This window comes from Erinaceus europaeus, chromosome 23, assembly GCF_950295315.1.
Source record: "Erinaceus europaeus chromosome 23, mEriEur2.1, whole genome shotgun sequence".
In the NCBI taxonomy this organism is placed as follows: Eukaryota; Metazoa; Chordata; class Mammalia; order Eulipotyphla; family Erinaceidae; genus Erinaceus; species Erinaceus europaeus.
In genome coordinates, this window is record NC_080184.1 from 9,118,776 (window position 1) to 9,134,181 (window position 15,406).

The 15,406-nt window shown below is 40.6% G+C and overlaps 1 protein-coding gene across 1 annotated transcript in view; it reads left to right on the forward strand.

Moving 5' to 3' along the window:
* LOC132535591 (zinc finger protein 709-like) overlaps nucleotides 1-14,906 on the forward strand; it is a 42,608-nt gene extending 27,702 nt beyond the window's left edge. The window contains exons 4-6 of the mRNA XM_060182166.1: nucleotides 12,123-12,249; nucleotides 12,343-12,406; nucleotides 13,262-14,906. Coding sequence (XP_060038149.1) covers nucleotides 12,123-12,249; nucleotides 12,343-12,406; nucleotides 13,262-14,450 — 1,380 coding nt within the window. The 3' untranslated portion in view covers nucleotides 14,451-14,906. The remainder of the gene's footprint in view (nucleotides 1-12,122; nucleotides 12,250-12,342; nucleotides 12,407-13,261) is intronic.
* The last annotated feature ends 500 nt before the right edge of the window (nucleotides 14,907-15,406 follow it).

The window sequence follows — 15,406 nt, forward strand, 5'->3', positions numbered from 1 at the left end:
GACTGTGACCCATCCCTCCCACCCACTCCCACCCCCACTGGCCCAGGAAGCTGCATGTCTACCCCTCACCACAGGGTTTTTACTTTGGTGCCCTATCCTTTTTTTTTTTAAAAGCAAATATTTGAAGTTAGATTTAGTCCCAGTGGTTCATTTTTTTCCTTTTGTTATTCTTGCTGTTGAGCTCAAATCTGTGAAGACATTCCCAAATCAGACATTATGTACTGTGCTTCTACTGATTTTTCCAGTATTTTATAGTTACCAGTCTATCATCAGTGTTTTATCTATCTTTAGTTTACACATAGTATCATGTATTAGTCCTCTTTGTTCCTTTAACATGTGATGAACATACATAGTAAACACCATTTACTATGGAAACTTCACCATTTAATACTCAGAATTCATTTGGTTACTTTAAAGATGTTTATACTGATTTTGATATAGATTGTATAGCATCTCTGTTTGTTTGTTTGTTTTTACCAGCACATTGTTCAGCTGTGATTGAACCTGCGACTTTAGACCCCCAGGCACAAGGGTTTGTTTGCATAACCTTTATGCTGTCTACCCTCCATCCCATTATTTTTTTTTATATAAATGTTTTGAAATGATCATTTAGTGCTGAAAATTTTTCTATTTTGTGAGAAATCAATATTTCTTGCCTTGTGACTTTCATTTATCTTAATAGTTATTTAAGTTTTTGAGATGTATACCTTGGAGTTTTTTTTTCTGTGATTAAATAGGGACTTCTTGGGTTAGGGTAGATAGTATAATGGCTATGTAAATAGACTCATGACATAGATTCCTAAATCACAGGTACAATCTCCCATGAAATAATTTGAAAAAACAATGAAATAAAAATAATATGAAAAAATAAAAAATAGCTCCTTTAAAAAATAAAAAAGGAACTTCTTGGTGTATAGGGAAAAAATATCATGTGGAAGACAGGAGGTGGCACACCTGGTTAAGTGTTCACATTACAGGCCTCAAGGGCCAGGGTTAAAGCCCCTGTCCCCACCTGCAGGGGTTAAAACTTCATGAGTAGAAACAGGACTATAGGTGTCTTTTTATGTCTTTCCCCCCTATTTCCTCCTCCCCTCTCAATGTATCTCTTTCTCAATTCAATACTAAATAATAATATAAAATATTTTTAAAAGTAAAAAGGAAGAGAAAAAATTGTCACATTGATTTTATTTATACAATGGAAATGTTGATAAGACCATAGGGTGTGAGAGGTACAATTCCACAAAATACCAACCACAAGAATTCCATACCCCATTCCCTCCCTTGATAGCTTCTCTATTCTTTATTCCTCTGGAAATATGGACCCAATATCATTATGGGGTGCAAAAGGTGGAAGGTCTGACTTCTGTAGTTGCTTCCCCACAGAACATGGGCATTGGCAGGTCAATCCATATTCCTAGCCTGTCTCTCTCCCTAGTGGGGCAGGGGTCTGGGGAGTTGGGTCTCCAGGACACATTGGTGGGGTCATCTACCCAAGGAAATAAGGTTGGCATCATGGCAAAATCTGGAACCTGGTGGCTGAAAAGAGTTGTGATGTAAAGCAGTACAAATTGTTGACTAATCATGAGCCTAAAGGCAAGAATATTGCAGGTAAAGACTTGAGGTCTCTGTTTTAGATAAAGCTAGTAGGTCTATTTTAGGTATAGTCCAAGGAGCTTTTCCTTTTTGAGGAGATATATATTCACGGCACAGTCTAATATTGAATATAGACATGTATAGATATATATATGACATTTGGGTACATTTATTTCCATTGTCCACCCCACCCCCCTTTTTTTGCCTTCAGGGTTTTTTTTTTTTCCTCCAGGGTTATTGCTGGGACTCAGTGCCTGCACTACGAATCCACTGTTCTTGGAAGTTATTTTTTCCTCTTCTGTTGCCTTTGTTATTTATTGTTGTTATTATTATTGTTGCTGTCATTGTTGGATAGGACAGAGAGAAATTGAGAGAAGAGGGGAAGACATGAGAAAAAGATACCTGCAGACCTGCTTCACCGCTTGTGAAGCGACTCTCCTGCAGTTGGGGAGCCGGAGCATTGAACTGGGATCCTTAGGCAGGTCCTTGCACTTGGTGCCATGTGTGCTTATCCTGCTGCGCTACCACCTGACACCCCCCCATCCCAGGGTTATTGCTGGGCCTCGGTGCCTGCGCTACAAATCCACTGCCCCTGGATGCTATTTTCCCTCCTTTTGTTGTCCTTATTGTTTACCGTTGTTGTTAGTATTGTTGTTATTTGCTGTCACTGTTGTTGGATAGAACAGAAAGAAATGGAGAGTGGAGGGAAAGGCCAAGGGGAGAGATAGACCGCTGCAGACCTGCTTCACTGCCTTTGAAGTGACCACCACCCCCCACTCCCCCGCAGGAAGTAAGCTGAGGGCTCCAACCAGAATCCTTAGCCTGTCTTTGCGCTTCGCGCCATGTGCGCTTAACCTGCTGCACTATCTCCCGGCCCCCACCCCCAACTTTTATAACAGCAATACCTACAAAATGAGTTCAAGATTTAAAATTTGAAATTTTCATTATATATCTTCCCCAAAATGTTGGTTAGCTACATTTCTCAAACTTCGTTTCTTTTCCTATAAACAACACTGGAGTAGATTTTGGAGAATTCCTGCAGTGGTCTATTTCTTTAGTAAATAAGTCTGACTGTAATTCATCTAAACTTGGTCACCTTTTTGTTTAAAAGGAGAGAGTGTTATATGAAAAGAAAAAAAACGGAGCTTTTTTTTCAATGATTATTTCTAGTCTTTTTGCCATTGGTGGAGTCATTTGGTTTTTCATGTATATAGTATTTATATTTTCTTTTTTAAAATTCATTCTATACAGATAGAGTGGTGCAGAAGGGAAGGAAAAGGGGGATGGGAGTAGCACACCTGGTTAAGCACAGATGTTACAGTGCACAAGGTCCTGGGTTCAAGCCCCCAGTCCCCTTCTGCAAAGGGAAAGCTTCACGACTGGTGAAGCAGGGTTGCAGGTGTCTCTCTGTCTCTCCCAGTCTCCCCATTCCTCTCAATTTCTGGCTCTCTATCCAATAAGAATAAAAATTAGAAAATAAAAAAGAGGAAAGAAGAGGGAGAGAGGAATAATAAAACTATCACTGCCCCTCTCTCTCTTTTTATAAGGTTTTAATTATTTATTAATGAGAAATATAGTAGAAAGAGAACCAGACGATGCCGGGATAGCCTGAGGGTACTTCTTCCCGAGCTAGTGCTCTCTGGGTTGGAGAGAACTCAACTGGAGCTGATCTAGGCTGCTGTGTGGGAGAGGGATCAGGAACGCGTGCTGCACCAACTTCCGCAGGAGATACACTCTGGAACTCTCGGAGCCGGAAAGCAATTTCCAAGTGTCTTTAATCAGAAGAGCAGCTGTTTTTATACTCTCCAAGTAGGGTGGAAACAGGATGTGATATAGAGAGGGTGGAGAGAAAAGTGACTGGTGAAAATCAGAGTGTGACAAGGAGGGGGCGGAACAGGCGAGAATCCTATAACTGAACCACCAATGCCCTGGAGTGCTTTATGTAAAAGTGATTTATGTAAATAGACCAAACCTTTGGATCAGTAAATCCCTATATAGGCATATGGATAAGAAGAAGCCAGGGGGAGATGGCAACTACCCAACATCTCCCCCTTTCTTTTTAACTTTTTGCCATAGTATCAGGAGTGTGGGGCACTTTGTGAGGCAGGGAGACTGATAAGAGGCACACCTTTTTTGGGGTTCTACTGTCCCTCCTTGCTCAACCTCTCCGTGGAGAGAGAGACTAACAGGATTGACACACCCCTCAGGCTCAAGCCCTTCCAAGCTCAACCATATCCTCACAATTCCCCAACATCTTCCTCTTACTTAATGGCCATATATAACTGGGTCAATGTCTGTAAAAGGCTTCATCTCTGTAAGGGAATAGCAGTGTAGGGTGAACGGAAACCTGTTGGGAAGAAAGCAGAATGATAGTGTGTAAGTGTCTTCAAAAATAACTAGCACAAGACAGGGAGGGATAAGTAAGAGTAGCAAGAGACAGAGTGAGCCTGATGGGTGGAGGAGTGGGGGCCTGATAAGCCGAGGGGCTAGAGGGGTGATCTGGCATTGCAAAATCCCGAGTCAGCTGGCGGTAAGTTCTATGAACTGCTACAGTCATTCTTCAAGAAGTCCAGGAGTATAAAAGGAGTGTCCAGCAAGTTCTATAGAAGCATCAGTCCAATGTCAACGGCCAGGAAATAAATGCCACACGTCTATCTTGATGGAGGAGGACGGCCATCGGAACTTTTCTTCTCTGTAGAGAGTGACCTGGAACTGCCAAAACATGATGGGCGAAACAGAAGCAGGAAGAGCAGACACCGATGGTTGAAAGAAAGGCAGTAGGAAAGTCTTGTCCTTTGGAGTCTGTGAATCAGGTTCTCCAGATCGTGTCAGGTCACATCATGGGTTTCGGGGGATGGCTGTAATTGTGGGTGATGTCAGAGGTCAGGGGTCCAAGATGGATTTCTGGGGATTCTATATGAGCAGATGCTTCTTTATGCGAAGGCTTGTCATAGCTGTAGTCAATTACTTATGAAAAAACTTTGTAACAAATTAGAAGTTTACTACAATTGATAACTCAATGATTATAACTGGTTTAGGTATCTTTATAATTTCGTGTAAAGGTCATCTTACGTGACCTCATGTAGCAGTCTTTATATAGCAAAGTTTTCATACCGAATTTAAGTTACATATATTGATTCTTAACTATTTTTACATTGGGTTTTTAAGCAAACTCAGGTTACTAGAGTTAACACATTTTAGTGACAATTTTTTTTTTTTTTTGGTACATTTACAATATCAGATTGATGCCAAATTTGTTGTGGATTAATTTCCACAAGATAGCTTACAGGACATTTTTGGGGGCCCTCCAAAAATGTCCTGTATAGAGAATTTGTATTTTAACTTAGGAGATGATGAATTGTCACATTGAATATTTAGAGTTTTACCTTAAACACTCAGTTACTTAAATGAATTGATTTTACCTCTTCTCGTAAAAATGTAACTTCGAAGTTACAATTTAACTGTCAAGTTAATGTTTACCAAACTTGAAACACGCATATTAAACATATAGTTTATAACACACAGGAGGAGAAAAACTTGTAAATAAGATATATCATTTCAAATGTGAATTTAGAACTACTGTCATAGTTGAACCATCTTTACTCACACAGTTTAAGACTAAACATTTCATATTGATATCAAGACTTAAAAAAGAAATCAAAAGGGGGAATGAACAATTTTTGGACTGTTTCTGGACGTCTCCAGAAACCATGGCTGCGTCCAGCCGTTTGATATAAAGTCAGTTAACTTTCAGAGTACTCTGAGCACAATGGGTCATACAAAAATTTTGGTCACTCAACTCACTCAATTTTTTTTTTTTTCACTCACTCACAAAACACAACTGGCCAGTCATAGCATAAGACATTCATTCGGGGGGGGGGGGAAGAGTTCTGTGAATCAGATTTTTTTTTTTTTTTTTTTTTTGATTCTGCCATGCTGTATTATGGATCCTGGGGTGCATCCTGTAGCCAGTCCTCTTGCAGCCAGTCTTCTTGCAATGTTTCTTGTTCTTCAGGGATATCAGCGCCATCATGTGTGTATTGCCGGACATGGCGGGCAGGAACCCAAACAGGCTTGGAGTAATTTTGTGGAAAAATACATGCGAAACCCCTCCCCATAGTCAACAGGGGGTCAGGTCCTTTCCAAATTTTATCAAGTGGGTCTTTCCATTTGACTTTAATAGCTGGGAGGGTGGGTGGTGTTTGCCAATGAAGAATTATAGGAGGTTGGTCTGAGTTTTTGTAAATATTAAAGAGATTTAATGTAGTTAAGGCTTTTGCCAGCTGGATATTAGGGGGGTACATTTCCCCTTTTTCTTTATTTAATTGAGCCTTAAGAGTTTGATGGGCCCTCTCAACAATGCCTTGTCCCTGTGGATTATACGGAATGCCTGTAGTATGAGTAATATTCCAGAGGGAACAAAAATCTTTAAATTGTTTGCTGGTAAAAGCAGGTCCATTATCCGTTTTAAGTTGAAGAGGTAAGCCCATTACAGCAAAACAGGAGAGCATATGGCTTATAAGCTTTTTTGAGTTTTCTCCAGTTTGAGCTGTAGCCCACATAAACTTAGAGAAGGTATCAATTGAGACGAACACATATTTTTGTTTGCCAAAGTTAGGTATGTGGGTAACATCAATTTGCCAAAGAGCGTTGGCTTTTAAACCTCGGGGATTAACCCCTAGAGTCTGAATAGCAGGTGTTTTGATTAGACCTGCACAGGAGGAACATGTAGCAAGAATACGTTTTAACTGTGGCAGAGGAATATCAGGAAATCGAGCTCGAAGACCTTTAAGATTAACATGGGTTAGGGAATGAAAGTCAGCAGGATTAGAGACAGAGGCTAGGAGAATTCCTGTGGAGGCAAGGCGGTCAGCTGCAGCATTCCCTTCGGACAGGGGACCAGGAAGAGGGCTGTGGGAACGTAGGTGCTGAACATACAGTGGATGGGTTCGAGAACAGAGCATAGAGGCAATTTGAATTAAAAGAGGAGAAAGTGGGTTGTCATCAATTCTTACATAAGATCGAGCAAGCCATGGAAGTAAGTTAACAGTATACACACTGTCAGAAAAAAGGTTGAAGGATTCTGGTACAGCTTTTAATGCAAGGAAAACAGCATAAAGTTCTTTGTACTGAGGGGAATTATCAGGAAGTTCAGTAAAGAGAGGTTTGGGGTATTGCTGGTCTGGATAATATATAAGGGCAGCAGCTCCCTTTTTTCCACCATCAGTGAACACTGTAGGAGCAGAGGGGATGGGATCTCGAGAGAAAAGTTTAGGTACTAGTAGAGGCAACAGAGGTAAAGAAGCTATCAAATTATTAGAGGGAAAATGATTATCTAATTGTCCTGGAAAACCCATTAAACTTATGGCAAAACGAGAATGGTGGCGTATGAGCCATTCTGTATCAGTGAGAGAAAAGGGAAGAATGATTGAATCTGGTTCCCTTCCTAAGACCTGAACCGATCTGTTTCTTCCTTGGCGAACCATAAATGCTAAGGCATCAATCTCGGTAAGGAGTCTTGGAGCTCCACCTACTGGTGTATGAAGCCATTCAAGAACGCCATGTTTCTGCCACAATGCCCCCACTACCGTGGGGGTGGAGTTAAAGATTAGAAGATTTACTGGAGAGGAGGGGGAGAATCGAACGAGGTGCATGTCCTGGAGAGCCTGGTTAACTTTTTCCAGAGCCAAGGATGCTTCGGGGGTTAACATACGCTTTGAGGAGGGCTGTTTGTTTCCTTTTAACAGATCGAACAGTGGTTGCAGGCAGCTCGTAGGCAGATAAAGATACTGCCTAAGCCAATTCAAATTTCCAAGAAAACTTTGTAAAGAAGCAAGAGTGAGATTAGAAGGAAAAGTAACACAAGGTTTTAAAGGACGAATCTGCGTTAGGGAAATCTCTGAGCCTAAGAAAGATATTGGAGGGATTAGCTGTATCTTCTCAGGAGCTACATTAAGTCCACTTCTCTTTAAGGCAGGGATTAGAAAATCACGTAGGGCGGAGAGATCTGTATCTAATTCTCCCCATATTAACACGTCATCCATATAATGAAAAACCTTAAGGCCCTTATGAATATATGGAAAAAGGGCAGATTTAACAACCTCTTGACAAATAGTAGGACTATTAGCCATGCCCTGGGGCAGTACCACCCATTCAAATCTATCGGCAGGGCTGGCATTATTAATAGAAGGAACAGAGAAAGCAAAACGTTTACAATCTTGTGGGTGTAAGGGAATAGAGAAAAAACAATCCTGTATATCAATAGCTATGATTGGAATTCCTGTGGGAATTGCGGAAGCAAGAGGTAAACCCCTTTGGGGGGAGCCCCAAACCTGCATGGTTTTATTAACTGCACGAAGATCTTGGAGGAGGCGCCATTTTCCTGAGCGCTTTTTAATTACAAAGACTGGAGTATTCCATGGGCTCCGAGAATGACGAATGTGTCCCAACGATAACTGCTCTTGGACGAGTTTTTTTAAAATTTCTAGCTTCTCCCTAGGCAAAGGCCACTGTTCCACCCAGACAGGCTCATTAGAAAGCCAATCTAAGCGGGGAGTTCTGTTACGAACAGTGGCAGTTAGTATTGGGGGTGCTGGTTGGGTCTAGCAGTCTCACAGGAGTGAGTGTGGTGTCCTACAGAGGTGTCTGAGGATATCACTACATCTAAAGATTCCAGCAAGTCTCTTCCCAATAAATTGGTGCTTATATCAGCTATTAAAGGCTGAAAGCGTCCGGTAGTCCCTTCTGGATCTTCCCACACAAGGGAATCTCGTGTGCGGAATGCCTGAGTCAATCCTCCAACACCATGTAAGCGTGGTCCTGGGAGGAGTTTCCAACTCTGGGGAACCTCTGCTTGTCTTAATATTGTCTTATCTGCTCCCGTGTCAATCAAACATTTAAAAGGAATATTACCAATCTTTACTGTCATAGTTGGGTGACCCCTTTCTAAAACAGGGGTGGTCCATAAAATCTCAGGCTCTGAATTCGAGCTGTTCTCTTGCTCCAGCCGGTTATTTCTATGCTGGAAGTTCCCACATACCACGGGTTCCTCCTTCTGCTCACCCTCTGTTATTGTTACTTGGCGTGGTGGGTATAGCGACGGATTGGGTCCCAAGCTGGGCTTCTGTTTGTGGAAGAAGGGCACAGCACCAAGCGGGCGACCTGCTTCCTTCCCTCTTGGGGGCGGGGCTAAGGGAAGCCCCATACCTAGTTTAAATCCCTGTTTACATTTGGCAGAGGCGTGCCGTTCCTATGGAACCTTGACCAACAATCTCTCCTCCAGTGAAATCCTTTCTGGCATCTGGGACAAGGCATTCGTGGTCTCTGATTCCCTATCTGGAGGCGGGGTTGCCCTGATTGGAGGTGGGGTCGCCCTGACTGGAGGCGGGGTCGCGGTCTATTTTCTGGACATTGGTTACGCCAATGCCCTTGGCGACCGCACTGAAAGCAAGCTCCTTTTTGCTTATGTAAGGTAGCTGCATAGGCCTGTAACATAGGTCCTTGAAAAGAGCTTGATCTGAGATCCTGTGTAGCTAGAATCCAAGTATCTGGGTGTTCGTTTTTAAGAGTGATACAGGCCTGTCGAAAATGCGGAAGCATTCCATCCCAGACTATGGATCACAGAAGGAGAAAACGAGCGTCAGGATTATAAATCTTCCTTTCCAAACTCCACTGGACCCTGGCAATGAATTTAGCGAGGGATTCATCAGGTTCTTGTTGCAGGGAGAGAATGGGGGCTGAGGCTGCTCCCATGGGTGGTGTTAATCGCTCCCATGCTTTTAATGCACACAGGCGTACTTGATCAAAATACCCCGCTGGAAACTTGGCTTCCGCCTGTTGAATCCCTGTTTCTAATTGGCCTGTTCCAAACAATGCATCAAAATTACCCTCTGGCTGATTTTGAATATTTTTCCGCGATTGTTGTAAACATTCGTCGCGAAAGAATGCCTCCCATTGCAGGAAGAGGGGGCCTGGGAGCGTAGCATGTGTCACATCTCTCCAATCTTGAGGGGTATTAAGGTTCTGAAGCAGGCCTTGTAAAATGGACCTGGTCCATGGGGCATGAACACCGTCATCTTTGATAGCCTGGCGTAGTTCCTTCAGGTCTGTGGCGGAATATGGATACCAGGCCTGAGGTTTTTGTCTATTGGGGGCAACATTGACCGGAAATGTGTGGACTTGCTCTGATAAGTGTGTAGCGGTAGGAGGAGTCATCGAAGTGGAAGCTTCTGGACAAGTGGCCGAAGAAGTGGTTTTGGAGGCTACAGGAGAATTCGGACATGTGTCTATCAAAACAGGGTGGGGTGAAGAAGCAGCCGTGGAGGCAGCAGGAGGTTCCGGACACGTTTCTGCCAAAATGGGGGTGGCCGAAGAAGTGGCTGTGGAGTCCAAAGGAGAATTCGGACACGTGTCTGCCAAAATAGGGGCCTCAGGGCAAGATGCCAAAATAGGGGCCTCAGGGCAAGATGCAGAGGAATTAGGGTGGGTCAAGATCACGACAGGCCTTTGCTTCTTCTTGTTTTTAAGGTGCTGGTTAAGTTCTATGATTACTTCCTTTATCTCTTGGACCTCAGCCTCTAGTTTCTTAAGCCTTTTGAGAGGTTGCCCTATATATCCCTTAAAAGCTGCTATGATGATCAATAGGATATAAGGTGAAGCCCCGAGAAAAATGTCCCAGATATATAAAAATTGTATACTGGAAAAAGAATGCAGGATTTGGAAAAGATTTTCCATGGTGGAAAGATCTCCAGAAAACAATAAAAAAGAAAAAAAAATCACAGTGCCTTAACACTATATTGCAGATACCCAAAAGGTGTGTACTTATCTAAGATGTCTTCTTGTAAATCTGCTGCTTACGGGTCCCTGTTCCGGGCGCCAGATGCCGGGATAGCCTGAGGGTACTTCTTCCCGAGCTAGTGCTCTCTGGGTTGGAGAGAACTCAACTGGAGCTGATCTAGGCTGCTGTGTGGGAGAGGGATCAGGAACGCGTGCTGCACCAACTTCCGCAGGAGATACACTCTGGAACTCTCGGAGCCGGAAAGCAATTTCCAAGTGTCTTTAATCAGAAGAGCAGCTGTTTTTATACTCTCCAAGTAGGGTGGAAACAGGATGTGATATAGAGAGGGTGGAGAGAAAAGTGACTGGTGAAAATCAGAGTGTGACAAGGAGGGGGCGGAACAGGCGAGAATCCTATAACTGAACCACCAATGCCCTGGAGTGCTTTATGTAAAAGTGATTTATGTAAATAGACCAAACCTTTGGATCAGTAAATCCCTATATAGGCATATGGATAAGAAGAAGCCAGGGGGAGATGGCAACTACCCAACAAGACATCACTATGATACATGTACTGCTGGAAAGTGAACTTGAGATCTCATTGAGAGTCCAATGTTTTATCTACTTTCCCACCTCCCAGACCACTATGTATGTTTTTATTAAATAGAATAGAGAGAAATTGGGAGGAGAGATAGAATAGAGTAGAAACCTCCTTCACCAGGAAGCATCCCCCTGCAGGCAAAGAGCTGGGCCTTGGTAATGGGTGAACCAGTGCCTAGCCCCCTCATAATTTTTAAAAATGTATTTATTTATTCCCTTTTGTAGCCCTTGTTTTTTTATTGTTGTAGTTACTATTGTTGTCGTCTGCTCCCTCCCCTTCAACGTTGCTGTAATTCACCAGTAGGATTTCTTAAAATTTCTTCTATATGGCTTTAGTATTTACTGATTATTTCATATATGTTTACACATCTGCAATTCCTTTCTTAACTCCTGATGAACTGTCTGAAATTGTTTTGTTGACAAACTTTTTAGGAGTCCCAGGAATTCATGCTGGTACTGTCCATAGTAACATTATGAACAAAGTGTTGAGAATTATCAGCAAATCTACAGTGATCGTTTTAAATTAAGTATAGAAATGCAAATAATCTGGCCTGTGTTCTACATCATTCTTCTAGTGCAGACTTTTATCTTCATTTTCAATTGTTTTTTGCCATTTTGTTGCCCTTGTTGTGGTTGTTTTTATTGTTATAGCTGTTGTTGTTGGATAGGACAGAGAGAAATCCAGAGAGGAGTACAAGACAGAGGGGTGAGAGAAAGATAGATACCTGCAGACCTGCTTCACCTTCTGTGAAGGCAGCTCCCCTGCAGGCAGGGAGCTGGGGCCTTGAACCAGGATCCTTCCGCTGGTCCTTGTGCTTTGCGCCACTGATAAAAATTTTTTAAAAATACAGCTTCAGCGCTGGGGTGTTTTTCTTTCTTTCTTTCTTTCTTTCTTTCTTTCATTCCTTCTTTCCCTTTTTCTTCCTAAAAAAGATGCTAGATTTGGAATCTATACTGGAATCTAATCTGGAGCTCATACTCCAGAGTCCTGTGTTATAGTAACTGTACCTTGTAGGCCATGAGAGTGCAGTATTTTATGAACAATTTATGTTTGGAGATGATTCAGTCAGTGATTTCATAAAATTGAGAGTGAATGTCTAATATGTTGTCAATGTGAAGTGTTTTCTGACAAAAATATACTTCATATATTTTAGTGCTCAGTGACCTATGAAGATGTAACTGTGATATTCACTCAAGAGGAGTGGACACTATTAAATCCTTCAGAGAAGAAACTCTACAGAGATGTGATGTGGGAAAATTTTAATAACATTCTCACAATAGGTAATTATAATAATTTATTCACCAATTAGGAGACATTTTTTGTTCACCTATGTAAATTCAATATATATTGTCTAATACTTTTTGTATTTTTAGGAAAATTACAAGAGGACTATTACTCCAGTAAGCAGCAGCTTAACCACCAAGAATGTAAACAAAGGTTTGAGTAACTTTTATAATACAATCTTTTTAAAGTAAACATAGTTTATAATCACTGCTACCAATAGATAATTCTTAAGCTGTTTCATAAAAATTGATGCATGAGCGTTTTATTGAGTAGTTGGGCAAGTGACTCAAATAGTAATGGATATGACAGGCATGTCTTAGCTTCTCATTAAAAAAAAATTATTCCCTTTGTTGCCATTGTTTTTTATTGTTGTAGTTATTATTGTTATTGGTATTGATGTCATTGTTGTTTGATAGGATAGAGAGAAATTGAGATAGGGGAAGACAGAGAGGGAGAAAGATAGATACCTACAGACCTGCTTCACCACTTGTGAAGCAACTCCCTGCAGGTGGGGAGCCAGGGGCTGGAATTGGGATCCTTATGCCAGTCCTTGCATTTTGCTATGGTTCTCATTTTAATCACTGGCAACACATATACCACAGTGATTTTCTGGATTATTTCTTTTCTCCACTTCATAGAAAAATTTCTCCTATAAATAATAAATGAAAACTTTAAGAAATAGGACATAGAAACTCAGTGTTTATGAGATAGTATGGTTGAAAAAAGTAAGCATTAACTCCTGTGAATTAATATGTATAATTTTATAATATGAAAATGAAAATTTTCAAAACAGGCATAATGTACTATTAACAAAAGTTAGTTCATTGAAAAATGACAAAATACTTGTAAATAAATTATTAGTTGTAGCTTAATGCATTTATGTATTATTTAAAGAGATTTAGTTATCTATTTTTTTTGGTTGTTTATAATAATGAGCTGCATTTTCCTAATAAAATTGAGTTTTGTTTTCATTGAAATATCATTAACTAGCTTCTCACTGTTTTACAGTAATATTGTCAAAATCACAGAGGTCAACAAAAGAAGAAAAACTGAAGAAGGTGATGTATACAACAAAGTATTTACTTGTTCTACTCACCTTCTAAACCACAAAAGAATTCACATTGCAGAGAAATATTATGACCGGAAACAGTGTTGTAAAACATTCAGTCATCATCATAGAGGTGAAAGAACTCATAATGGAGAGAAATCTTATGAATGTAAGCAATGTAGGAAAACATTCAGTCGTTCTAGTTCTCTTCGGATACATGAAAGAACTCACAGTGGAGAGAAACCCTATGAATGTAAACACTGTAGTAAAACATTCAGTTATTCCAGTTATCTTCGGGCACATGAAAGAACTCATAGTGGAGAGAAACCCTATGAATGCAAACAATGTAGTAAAACATTCAGTTACTCCAGTTATCTTCGGGTACATGAAAGAACTCATAGTGGAGAGAAACCCTATGAATGCAAACAATGTGGTAAAACATTCAGTTATTCCAGTTATCTTTGGGCACATCAAAGAACTCACAGTGGAGAGAAACCTTATAAATGCAAACAATGTAGTAAAACATTCAGTCAGCCTGGTTCTCTTAGGGTACATGAACGAACTCATAGTGGAGAGAAACCCTATGAATGTAAACAATGTGGTAAAACATTCAGTCAGGCCAGTTATCTTAGGATACATGAACGAACTCACAGTGGAGAGAAACCCTATGAATGTAAACAATGTAATAAAACATTCAGTTATTCCAGTACTCTTTGGGCACATGAAAGAACTCACAGTGGAGAGAAACCCTATGAATGTAAACTATGTAGTAAAACATTCAGATATTCCAGTTCTCTTCGGGCACATGAAAGAACTCACAGTGGAGAGAAACCCTATGAATGTAAACTATGTAGTAAAACATTCAGTCAGTCTGGTCATCTTTGGAGACATAAAAGAACTCACAGTGGAGAGAAACCCTATGAATGTAAGCTATGTAGTAAAGCATTCAGTCGATTGAGTTATCTTCAGAAACATGAAAGAACTCATAGGGAAGCCCTGTTAACATCAACTGTTTCAGATGATGTGGGTGGAAAGGGACTCACATTTCAAATCAGTTTGGAAGTTAGTCCAACTCCTATGCAAAACATACTGGAGATTCATCAGAACACTAGAAATACACCTATTTTATCACCTCCCAATCTCTCCTAGGGATTTACGTAGGGAAAATAAAAGTACCTATGTATATCAATGTTTACAGCAATAGTCTAATGTCCCAAATTTGGATGCTATCCATGATAACCAGATAGCAGATGAATTGCTATGCAATGTCTGCTACATAAGCCTAATGCAGTACTATGCAGCTTGTAAAAATGATGAGCATCACCTTTGCTATAACATTGTCACAGCCTGAAAGCATCCTGTTGAGTGAGACTAAGCAGATAAAGACCAATACCAAATGGTCTCACCTAAGGATGGAAATAAAAAAAACAGTCAAGGATAAATTAAGGTGAATCTTGAAGTAGGTGTGGTGTAGGTCTCCAAAAACTGTTGGCAAGGAGGAAAAGGGACAGAATCAATAGTTATTTAGATCTGGTTGTTCCTGTGCATTAAAATTTAGACTGTAAAACTGATGTCCTTACAAAATAAAAGAAAAATACAGATGTGTACTGTCTTGGGAGGTGAAGCAGTTAATAACTTGTTGGACTGTCAGTCTATGCCAGAATGATTCTCTGGTTCTTTCTCATACTCTTATTTTTTAAAAAGCAAATAGGGTGGGGGTTATGCAAAGAGACTTTCATTCCTGAGGCTCTCAAGTCTCAGGGTCAATTCCCCATAGCGCCATAAGCCAAGCTGAGCAGTGCTCTGGTAAAAAAAAAAAAAAAAAAAAAATATGTGACCTTCTACATAGTAGTAGCATATAAACTTCAGTAATTATAGAAAATTATCTAAATTTTAATGTGACTTAGGAATATTAATTTATGTTATAAAGAATATAGCTGATGATGGCTGGCTGGTTGAGTATATTGCAGGCATATGTTATAAGTAATGATTTGGTTCAAGCACACAGTTCCCTCCTTCAGGAGTAAAGCTTTGCAAGTAAGTGGTCAAGCAGTATGCCAAGTATCTCTTTGCCTCTATTCCTCTATACTACCTCCTTCCCTCTA